This window comes from Falco cherrug, chromosome Z (assembly GCF_023634085.1).
Source record: "Falco cherrug isolate bFalChe1 chromosome Z, bFalChe1.pri, whole genome shotgun sequence".
Lineage (NCBI taxonomy): Eukaryota > Metazoa > Chordata > Aves > Falconiformes > Falconidae > Falco > Falco cherrug.
In genome coordinates this window covers 73851914-73863824 of record NC_073720.1, presented here as the reverse complement: position 1 = coordinate 73863824, position 11911 = coordinate 73851914, and the positions used below count along the sequence as shown (strand labels likewise).

Sequence of the window (11911 nt, the reverse complement as noted above, 5' to 3'; positions counted from 1 at the left end):
CATTCTTCAGTGCTAGCATGCGTGGTCAGGGTATGTTCTCCCAGAAAAGCATCTGCAGTGCAGTAAAAGCAGCAGGGATCTTTTCTGCAGTGAAGATCCAAACTGCTCTAAGACAAGCCTGAGATGCACAAACTGTTCTTGCACTGAGATACAAAACAGATCAGTGCTCAAACTGTCCTCACAGTGAAAGGTAACTCCTCACAGTAACAACCACTGTCACACACTAACCCTGTCCAGCGATCACCTGAGATCAGAGCTGACACTTGTACCTTTACCACTGTACTTCCAAGACCAAAGAGACTTAGATGTCAGCAGACTCCCTTCAGCTTTACAGCTTGTTCAGTTATCATGGCAACAAGGACAGGGCCAGGGAAAAAGCCCCATTCTTACCATGCTTTCTCTTAAATAAATCAGGGCTCTGTGTTTCTGCAGTCTACGCAACATTTGAGTCCACGTGCAAAGGCAGCCCAGATGTTTCCACTCAGGATTATTACCAGTATTTGCAGGATTGTAAATCTGAGATGTAAATTTGCATCTTTTCTATCACACGCACATCAAATTTCAGGGCTTCATTAACAGCACTGTCTGTAACCTCACACCATCTTTTGGGCTGGTGGCTTTTGGGGAGGCTTTGAGACACTGATCGCTGTTTGAACGTCGAAGTCACCTCTGTCTATCAAAACATTGAAAGGCTTACTAATGTTACCTTCAAAACTCCCATACCCTAAATATTTTGACTGCTGTGTCATATATGCTCCTTGTTTGGAGGAGTGGTGGCTGAGTTACAAAGTTTTCTTTCTGCAGTACTCCATTTCTCACCTCAATTGTCTTTGAATATAGGTGTCTCCATAGCTTTAAAAATTCTAGTATGGGTGCCGAATAAAACAAGCCGTATCTTCATCTGGTCTGAGCAGTGAGTGAAACAGGTTTTAATGTATCTGTTTATGTCAGTGGTGAATTTAGCCCTTATAGGTTTTAGAATATGCTCTAGCAGCAGAAAGAATTTGAAAAATTACGTGCTAACTGCATTCTTACCCGAAGATCAAACCTGGATGAATCCAGCACATCCTTTTAAGATTCCTGGCAATTATTTTGTCTTTTCCCTTGAGTGGAGTTCCCTTTCCCTAATACTCAGGCTTTGCCAGCAGGTCCTGAAGGGCAGGTCAAGATTTTTTGTTGCAAGTCATTAAGAATGCAATGTTGCCTCTATATGGGTACTAAACACGGTGCAACTTTATTTACAGTGTAAAGTGCATCACACAGAAGTTGTTTAAAACACACAACAAGCAGTGACATAAATGACAATACAGTACTGGGTAGGGAGGGGAGAGTGTTCCAGCAAGTATCAAAACATCATAAACAGCACTAATGTAACAGCCTCTAGTTTCAGCTACTCTGTCCTACCACCACATCTCCTTATGAAACATGTTGACTGGATTGGTCCCAGGATTCCATGTACTAGTCACTAGTGTGAAGCTGGACTGCTAAAAGACATTCTGCAGCCCTGAAGTCTCCAAAAATGTCCTGCCAGCTCTAAGCACTGTCATCACCACTGGTGTTCTGCTCTGGAGATCACCAGGGCAGACTGAGGGCACACACCAGGGAAGCACACTGGAAAAGGGACCAAAACACGAGAGTGACATACAAACAAAGATCTGCTTTTCTCACCCATGCACTCTTTCCTTTGAGAAGTCCTGTGTTGCTCACTGCTGTTAAGGCAGCAATGAGGTTAAGGAACAAAGTGCCTACAAATGGTGGTGACTACAGGTTGAAATGCAGACATTATTTAATGAACACTAACTTCAGTCAAAGCTGTAAACATTGATGGCTGTGGAGCTGGGAGACAAGAAGATTGTTGCTACGTGCTAGCAGAGTCCATTAGAAAAAGAAGGTTGTGGGAGCTGAAACAACCAGATTGTTGCAGCTCCCCCTGGGAAGGATTCTACATTCACATTAATCTGATCCCCTAATGACTCCTATTCTTTACCTATCTGTTTTTCTTTTAATTGGCTGAAAGTTCTTACTGACTCACAAATTTGCTTGTTTCTTTCTTGCACATTTCTGGTCTTGGGCTAACAGCCATCAATTATGTGTCAGTGTTTACTAGTGCCCTGGTGTGGGCTCATTTTGGTGTCATCCCATTTTCCTGTGTCCAAGTTCATGCATTCATAAAAGGAAGGTAAACCTATAACGGGGGAGGAGTTGGGCAGGTTGTGCACACTCTTAATCTGGAGGGTAACTAAGCAGGAATGCTACAGAAGGTAAAATTTATTGCTCCTTCTTCCCAGTGCTGCCTGCAAGTCATGCTTTTCTGTTATTACTGGGAAAAATGGAGTTTCTGATCAATGACTCTTAGGTTCTCACTCTAACATCTTCTCTTATAGATCAGACTTTTTGCTCACTGACTATAATTACCAAACACCTGACCTCAAAAAATGTGTGTGACTTCCATCTTGTAATCCCACCATGCTGCTTAATTGTAGGTAAATCTTAGCATCTCAATTCATTAGTGCATGACTTAATGACAGCATTCAGGTGTGTGTTATCCTCAAATGCAATGGGATCAACGGTTTGAGAAAAGAGAAATCTGACAGCCTGTGTGCTCTCAGTGTTTCTCACTCAGCTAAGCATTTTTGCCTAAGCATGTACTCAAAAGAGGCCTTTTCCAGTTGTCTGAGGGGTCTGCATAAAACAAATACAACTTTTCTGTAGGCAAATAGCAAAGTTTCACCTGTAAACATAACTGGTGCCTTCTCTCTCCGTCTTAGGGGCAGTCTAGTTTTGGGACTCAAACCCTATGTATCAAAAACATTCACCTAGCTGACAGCTGCTAGACATGTATTTCATAATTTACACAAGAAAAGGATGGTGGTGAGTCCCACAGCAAGTGGGAAGCACAAGTTTCAGTTGTCTGCCTGCTTCCCACTGCTGGATCCTGGATTATTCAGCTTTAGAGCTACACCTGAACTGCCCATAATCCAAAAGGCCTTGTGGGCTCAACTTTGTCCATCGTTCCCTAAATGACATGAAGTTCTCTTATCTCTTTTACATTTTTGACTATTTTACCGGTAAATCTCAGGTAAAATTCATTCTGATGCCTTCTATTAAGTCACTCACCAATGATGTTAACGTCACATAATATACATTACAGAATCTTCTTCTTATGCCCACCAGAACCTGTAGTTACAACATGGACTTTATCACATGTGTTTCTAATTTACATCAACATGAGTTCAGAAACAGGCCCATTGCAAAGTTTAGCAGCTCTGTTAGCCTTGCTTAACTATTCTTTACTGTTGAGTTGCTGGACAGCAGTATGATCTGGCAGATGGTAACCAGAATTGCCACATTCTGTTTAATCACAGTTGGCAGTATAATATGGTTTAATTAGCTTACTACATGTAAGAAATGGGAGGGACTTCACTTTACACAACCACTTCCTCAGTGGACAGTAGAAATCTTAACGTTTGTATGTGTATGTTGCATGTGTAGCAGCATATATTTGATAATACTTTTGTAAATGAAAAATACAGAGGATTTCTTTAAAAATGAAAAGGTATAGTAAAAGTGTATCACAAAATAAAATACAAAACAAGGGAGCTGGGGGGAGGTATGCAATGGATTTGATTTACAATGCATTAGATTCCAAGCCCTGGTGCCTAGGCTGAAGAAAGATATCTGAATGTAGAACTGCTGCTCTGATGTTAAAAGGGGTAGAATCCAGCCTTCCGTTTCCTGTGTAAAAAAACCCCAAAGAAAATAAAATCATATTACTGAACATACCAAACAAGATCAACAGTGAGGCACAAGAGGATGGTGTCTGAAGTACACCAGGATTAGAGTGCAAAAGCTCAAGGCGGCCTATTGAGAAGGGAAGTGGGGGGGTGTTGGGAATAGAGATACCTTGCATTTAATGTAAATCATGACTCATCACAGGGTGGCTTGGAGCTAATCCTGTCCTGGATGCTGATAAAAGCTTTGGGCCCTTTCAGCTTCCCCTTATAAATTACACCTAGTTAACCTGCAACAGCAAATCTTTGCTATCATGGCACCTACTCCTGTTCTGGCTGTATTGTTTTTGAGTCCTCAGAATAGTATTGTACCCCATAAAGGCCCACCAGTGCTGAAGCCAGAGTTTAACAAAACACCAAACAGATCTCAGTGCTTGATTCTGTCCCCTGCTCTCCACCCTCCCAGTTTTGTGTGGAAAACTTCCTCTCAAACAGCTCCTGGATGGATGAGCTGCTGGACTGCAAGCCTGTAAGGTTAATGATCCACCTTCTTTCAGGCTTCACAATGCTGCACAGAGCTGTGGATTTGGACAAAGGAACCCCAAAACCAACATGAGTTCAGTTTGGTAACAGACTGAAACTTTACTTTGCCTCGGAGATAAACTCTGTTTCTGGCTGCTAAATCCACTGGATTTGGGCTTCTCTGCTTCATGTCCTAAATGGAAATACTACCAGACTTTAGATGTGTCGCTTTCAGTCTAAAGCAGGATACTGTTAGTACATTTAAGTTGCTTCAGTTAGGCATATATAATCACAGCTGACAAATGAAAACTATTCTGGACAATGTAATTTCTCAAGCATCTTTTCTGCAGCTTTAAGATACACAGTGTATCAGAAAGACAGGGAAGAATGTCTGTCACTACCTGTCCAGAAGGAAGACTAGAAAAAATGTACAATTTAACAGGCTTTGTCTGTATCCCAGAGAAAAACACTAATATTCAGCTGTTATTTATTTAACTTTCTAGGATAATGACCAATGCATTCAATAGGAGCCTATGTGAGTTGAGGTATAAATATTTTTATTAGCATGTGTTTCATAGCTTCATTAATATTTCATACACGGAGCAGGAGAACTTATGCTGTATATTTTGTTATTGTGTCTGATTCCTGACCACAACAACATCATCACCATTCCACCTGCCTCCCCTCTTCAGGGTTGTAAGTGGGTCTTAATGGCAGCATGAAATGAAACAGGTTTCCAGAGAAAAACTGAGTCCTGTTCAGACTGTCCCTGAAACAGGTTTCCAGAGAAAAACTGAGTCCTGTTCAGACTGTCCCTGAAGCCAATCACCCAAACTTCACAAGCTTACTTCAAAAAACCAAAGCTACAATTAAGACTTATAAATGCTGCCTTGCATGTTGATGGGGCTCACTGATTTGAAAACGTAGTCCGCTATTTGCCGCATTAGACATGAATCAGCAAACCAAAACACAAGCACTGGTAACACTCTTCTAAAAGAGAGCACATATGAACCAGATCTAAGACCAGTCCTTGGGGCTCTTGATACATGGACTGCACCGCCAGATGAACTGGGACTCGACTCAGAGGCACTGTGTTCAAGTGATTACACCACTCAACACTAGGTGTAAAATGAACTATTATTTATAACATCTGTGGCATGACCCTAATCTTAAACCTGGACCCACCTGAGGTACATGCAGTTCAGAAAGAACACTTGTACACAGTAGGCCACCCAAATTTCCTGAAGAACATTCTGTATTACACCACAACAAACACTGTCATTTGCATCATTAGAAATAAGGCTAAACCTCGCAGGTTTGCCTGTCTCCTTACATATAAATGTACCATTTTCTGAGCTTTCTAGAAGTCTGGCAATCATTTTGCAGAGTAGTCTTTAAGGTCTTTCCAGGCTGTCCACAAATGACGAGCCATCCAACGACTACTGATTTATAGGATCTACATTTTTCTCCAAATGTGCAAAATTAATTGCATATTCTTCAGATTTAGTGTGATTCAGCCTAGCTATGGGACAGTGCTCAGCAACACTTACCTAGAGCAGTCATGTCCAGTCCATGATGAGGGACAATAGCACCGATTTGGTCGTATGCACTTCCCACCGTTTAAGCAAGGCAGCTGGCAAACAGCTGCATAGAAATACACACACGTAAGAGACGCATTAATGAGCACACCCACAACAAGCTAAGGAACAAAGCACTGAAAATCCAGCCTGCACTATTCTGTTAAGAATGAACTACTCTCAAAACTACAATAATAAACATCAGCTGTCAGTCTGCCGTAAAAGACAGTTTGTTCTGGAAAGTGCAGCCTTAGAAGCACATCTCTGCTGTACGTCATTTGACCCTCTCTGCTGCTTTTGCCACCTGCTACAGTGTATAACCCGCATGAAACAGACAGTATATTATTTTATGTTGCCTTAAAAACTCTGTTCTTTCTGTCTCAAGTTGAAGCAAGTGGAGGAACTAGAAGAGCAGAGTCAGAAGACCAACAGGAGAGTAGGCCTTATTTCTAGGAAGAAAATGTGGGTGTTTATTTGAAAGGAATGTGATGGTTAAGCGTACTCAGGACAAGCAGACACCAAGCATGGTAAAACGGTACAGAAAGTGGCAGCATAAACAGAGAAAGTAAAGGTCAGAAAGCCATTTACAGGTCAATGGCAGGCAAGCAGTAAGACTTTACACAATGGCACCTGTATACAGTCAAGGAAAGGAAGCACAGAACATCAGTACATTCCTGAAAGAAACTGGATAGCCATAAGAGATGTTACTAGGTGGAACAGGACATGTGAACTAGAGAACAAACACTAGCCTGCCTGATAGGGTTGTGCCATGCCAGCTGTGAAATGGCCACATCTGCACAGCCACATCCACACAGCCTAACCCAAGAATATCAAGTAACCAAACAAAAGTCAAACCTTCAAGTCTTCCTATCAATTTTGAGACTGGAAGACAAAGCATCATACAATTTACAGAACAGATTTAGAGATCACTTAGTGATGTCCTTCAAATGCAGACATTTGTATCACAGGAAAGCTGAAATACGTTAAGTCTTTTAAGCAGGTAATGCTATATCTAGAGAATGGACCTAAAGATACCAGTGAGGACAAATGCTGCGTAATACTTTTCGAAGGAATATCTATCAGGAAACACTGATAAAATGGAATTACAGGAAACGGAACTGAACAACCACAGGAATGTGAAAGGATACGGAAATACACTACTCTGATTCCTCCGGGCCAAACATCAACAAACAATGGCAGGAGGTTATAGAGATGGACCATCCCTGTGACATTAAGTGCACCAAATCTGCTGTGTTGAAAATGACTTCTGATTCTGGAATGAAGCATGTGAATGAAACATCTTTAGCTCTTTCTTTATGCACATCATTATTCCTGTGGGACCAGTAGTTAATCCAAATATTTCTCATTTCACTTTGCTCTGTCATGGCAAAAGGTCAAACCCAGTAAGTAAAATGAGAACTGGTTTAATAGCTTCATAAGCAGTGGCTATGAGCTATTATGAACAGGCTTTGGCACAGATGCACTTGTTCACTAGAACTTTTTCTTTAGCAACTGAAAAGCATATCAGCCTGAACAGATTTGAATGGCTGGTCCAAAAGTGAAGAAGTCATTTATCCTCCTCTACTACCTATGCTGTTATAGTTGCAAAGTTTGTGAAATATGAGAAGAAATGATACAAGTGCTAGGCAAGTGTCCCTTTAAAAGACAGCAGTTCTGAGTGGCACTGTTCATTCTGGAATTTCAATTTGCTGAAGGACAGTTGGGTTTGCAGTGTGTCACAGAGCTTAACGCCCCGACTCACTATTCTTATCAGATGAACAAATAATATGAGCGTTCATTAACAAAAGCATGAAATCCTCCTCCAGTTCACCCAACCAGCCACTCCAAAGTCTTGCGGGAAGGCAAAACCGGGCTTTCACGTTAAGGTCCTGTCAACAATCAGTTAAGGTGCACCTGGACAATAAAAATACAGCGCACAAACCATAAAACAATTTAAAAAATATTTAATACGAGATTAGATAATGATGGAAAGACATTTCAATCATCACTCAAATACTATGAGTTTTACTGTCTATTTACAGAGGGACAAGCCTTTCAAAAATTGGTTAGTCTTGATGTGGAACCATATATCCCAAACCTGGGTTCAAATATTATCCCTAACTGCAAACCAGCCTCATCTGACACAAGCTGACTTGCCAGAACACAGGTCTGGAGCCTAGAATCACTCCCCTCGCTGTTTTGGTGTGCTACATGCCCTTCAGCCTTGGTTAGGTGCAAGTGAGAGATCTAGTAAAATGCAGAGCGTGTTGCGTTTGTTCAGAGAATGTAGATGATACCTGATGTAAGGTACCTACATACCATGTACACAGTACCTTACATGGGTACCACGTACCCATTAAACTCAGACATCTTTAAACAAATCCTTGCACTGCTCAGAACTCAAGCAGTATGTGGGAAGCCCCCAAAGTAGACAGCTATGCGGTGAAAAACCTCTATAGTACCTGCAGCTTGTTTGTGAGTTGTGGTGATCTGCATGTGCTGAAGATGAAAATAAAATTCAAACTCTTCTTGGAATGGACAATCTAGTTTTATTCTGTTTGGAAATACTCTCCTCTCTGCTTTTTGCAGAGAGCACTCCTGTGAAGGCTGTCTGTCCTTTCTGGGAGCAAACTCTTCCGAGGATTTGAAAGACTCATCAGGGACTACTTGGAAAATAGTCTGCAGCTGGGGACAGTAAATCCTCCAGGAATATTATTGCAGGCCTGGGTTTTCCTATGAGAAGCTTAGTAGTTCTACAGAGTCCTTAGTGAACTGTGCTAGGTATTGACAGCAGTCACAAAAAGCGAGAAAAAAAATGCAGGTGAAAGGAGTTTTACCTATATGGCAGCGTGATCCAGTCCATCCAGCGGGGCAGTCACACTTGTAAGGGGCCACACAGCGACCTCCATTGAGACATGGCAGAATGCATATCGCTAAGGGGAGAAGAGAACCAGTGAAAAGAATTACCTCCATGAAAACAAAGAATAAAGTGTGCAAGAAAAGAACTTACATTTAATTAGAAACTCTTACTGTCCCTTGACTGTTTGCATGCAGTATCAGCAGAGCCGAGTAGCATCTACCCACAAGGCACGAGCAACAAATACAACTGGCATAACTGCCAGAAACGAGAAGGAATGATGACAAACAAATGCACAGACTGGTGCAGTTGCTAGAGTCCTTCAGATGCCTGTAGGCTCTGTGCTCACTGGAAATGAGCAGGGCTGTTTGCTTGCTTCTCATGCATAATGCCCACAGACACTACCCACTTCTGTGATGGTGGCTAACAAACCCAGTTCATGCTTTAATTACAAAAACCTGGATTGTTTGTCGATTCCCTGGGGTCCCAAAATGTAACATGCAAAACGTGTTCATCTATGCACTACCCATAGAAAAGCACTTGATCTGGGCCCATGAAAACATGCTGAGGCAGGTGACACCACAAGCCTGCCACAGAAAGACAGCTTTGGTATAAGGCATTTTGGATGCAACAGATTGGCTGTGGCTGGAAACTCTGGGGAGGGAACAAAGCAGCTACCAAGCAGCTGATGGCCTTTGGACTGAGCACCAATCAAGCTATACTGCTTCTGTGAGCAGATCTACTTGTCCAATGTGCACAATTTCACGACTTAAGCACCTTTACAAAACTGCCACCTCTGCTACCCTAACTGAATGAAGTACTACTTGTGTGAAGATGCTCTAAGAAGAGCAACAGTTGAGCTGGGTCTCAAATTTGGACCCCTAAGTAGCACTTCCAATGGAGTTTCATACTGGGAGGGTGGATGGGGGGCTGTGGGGGACCGGTGCAGGGGTTCTTCCTTTTCTGCTGCATAGCAGAGGTCAAGCTGAGCAGGTACAGTCAGCCTGGATAAGAAAAGAATAGCGGACTTCCACAGAGCTCACAGGACTAAGCCATATCAACAGTAATTATCTATGTCATTAAACTAGTAATGCCTGTTTTTTAGAGTGGTCAGGCCTCTCTCAGGAAGATGAATCTATCTTGCTATCTGTGAAATGCACTGTGAACTACTAGGTGACCGAATTTTGTCAGAGCTGAGTGGTCTCAGTGTGGCCTGATCCTGACAGATCATAGGATGGTTTGGGTTAGAAAAGACATCTCGTCCCAGCCCCTCTGCCATGGGCAGGGACACCTTCCGCTAGACCAGGCTCCTCAAAGCCCCATCCAGCCTGGCCTTGAACATGTCCAGGGATGGAGCATGCACAGCTGCTCTGGGCAACCTGTGCCAGTGTCTCGCCACCCTCACAGTAAATAGTTTCTTCCCAATAACTAATCTAAATCTACCCTCTTTCAGCTTAAAACCATTCCCCCTTGTCCTATTACAAGCCCTTGTAAAAAGTCCCTCTCCAGTTTTCCTGTAGGCCCCCTTTAGGTACTGCAAGGCTGCTATAAGGTCTCCTCAGACCCTTCTCCAGGCTGAACAAGACCAGCTCTCTCAGCCTGTCTTCATAGCAGAGGTGCTCCAGCCCTCTGATCGCTTTCATGGCCCTCCTCTGGACTCCCTCCAGCAGGTCCATGTCTTTCTTATGCCAAGGGCCCCAGAGCTGGACACAGAACTCCAGGTGGGTTCTCATGAGAGCAGAGTAGAAGGGGAGAATCACCTCCCTTGACCTGCTGGCCATGCTGCTTGTGATGCAGCCCAGGAGACGGTTGGCTTTCTGGGCTGCAAACGCACATCGCTGGGTCATGTTGAGCTTCTTGTCCACCAGTACCGCCAGCTCCTCAGGGCTGCTCTCAATGCAGTCTCTGCTCAGCCTGTATTGATACTGAGGGTTGCCCCGAACCAGGTACAGGACCTCATACTTGGCTTTGCTGAACTTCATGATGTTCACACAGGCTCACCTCTCAAGCCTGTCAAGGTCCCTCTGGATGGCAACGCTTCCCTCCAGTGTGTCAACAGCACTACACAGCTTGGTGTTGTCAGCAAACCTGCTAAGGGTGCACTCCATCCCACTGTCCCTCTTGCTCACAAAGATGTTAAACAGCGCTGGTCCCACCACAGACCCTTGAGGAACACCACTCATCACTGGTCTCCACTCGGACACTGAGCCATTGACCACAACTCTTTGAGTGCAACCATCCAGTGGTCCATCCATCAAATCCATGTTTCTCTAGTTTAGAGACAAGGATGTTGTACGGGACAGCATCAAATGCTTTGCATAAGTCCGGGTAGATGACATCAGTCACTCTTCCCTTATTCACCCATACTGTAATCCCATTGTAGAATGCCACCAGATTTGTCAGGCATGACTTGCCCTTAGTGAAGCCATGTTGGCTGTCAAAAATCACCTCCTTATTTTCCATGTGCCTTAGCACAGTTTCCAGGAGGATCTGCTCCATGATCTTGCTGGGCACAGAGGTGAGACTGGCCTGTAGTTCCCTAGGTCTTCTCTTCTTCTCTTTTTAAAAATGGGGGCTATGTTTCCCTGTTTGAAGTCAGTGGGAACTTCACTGGACTGCTACAACTTCTCAAATATGATGGATAGTGGCTTAGCCACTTCATCTGTCAGTTCCCTCAGGACATACAGATGCACCTCATCGGGACCCATGGACTGGTGTACCTTCGGGTTCCTTAAATGGTCTCAAACCTCATCTTGTCCTACAGTGGGTGGTTCTTCATTCTCCCAGTCCCTGCCTTTGCCTTCTGCAACTTGGGACAGTGTGGCTGAAGAGCTTGCTGGTGAAGACCAAGGCAAAAAAGTTGTTCAGTACCTCAGCCTCCTCCACATCCTGGGTAATCAGGTCTCTTGTTTCCTTCTGGAGAGGACCCATGTTTTCCTTAGTTTTCCTTTTATCACCAGCGTACCTGTGGGAGCTTTTCTTGTTGCCCTTGATATCCCTGGCCAGATTTAATTCTATCAGGGCTTTAGCTTTCCTAACCTGATCCCTGGCTGCTTGGACACTTTCTCTCTATTCTTCCCAGGCTACCTGTCCTTGCTTCCACCCCCCGTAAGCTTCCTCTTTGTGTTTGACTTTGTCCAGGAGCTCCTTGTTCATCCATGCAGGCCTCCTGGTGTTTTTGCCCGACTTCCTCTTTGCTGGGGTGCATCGCTGCTGGGCTTGGA

The 11911-nt window shown here is 43.6% G+C and overlaps 1 protein-coding gene across 1 annotated transcript in view; it reads right to left on the bottom strand.

The window, feature by feature from the left end:
* Positions 1-1209: 1209 nt before the first annotated feature.
* The window catches only part of SVEP1 (sushi, von Willebrand factor type A, EGF and pentraxin domain containing 1), a 128839-nt gene continuing 118137 nt past the window's right edge, over positions 1210-11911 (bottom strand). The window contains exons 48-50 of the mRNA XM_055699432.1: positions 8668-8763; positions 5804-5897; positions 1210-3735 (exon numbers count right to left, since the gene is read on the bottom strand). Of these exons, the coding sequence (XP_055555407.1) occupies positions 3705-3735; positions 5804-5897; positions 8668-8763 (221 nt within the window). The 3' untranslated portion in view covers positions 1210-3704. The remainder of the gene's footprint in view (positions 3736-5803; positions 5898-8667; positions 8764-11911) is intronic.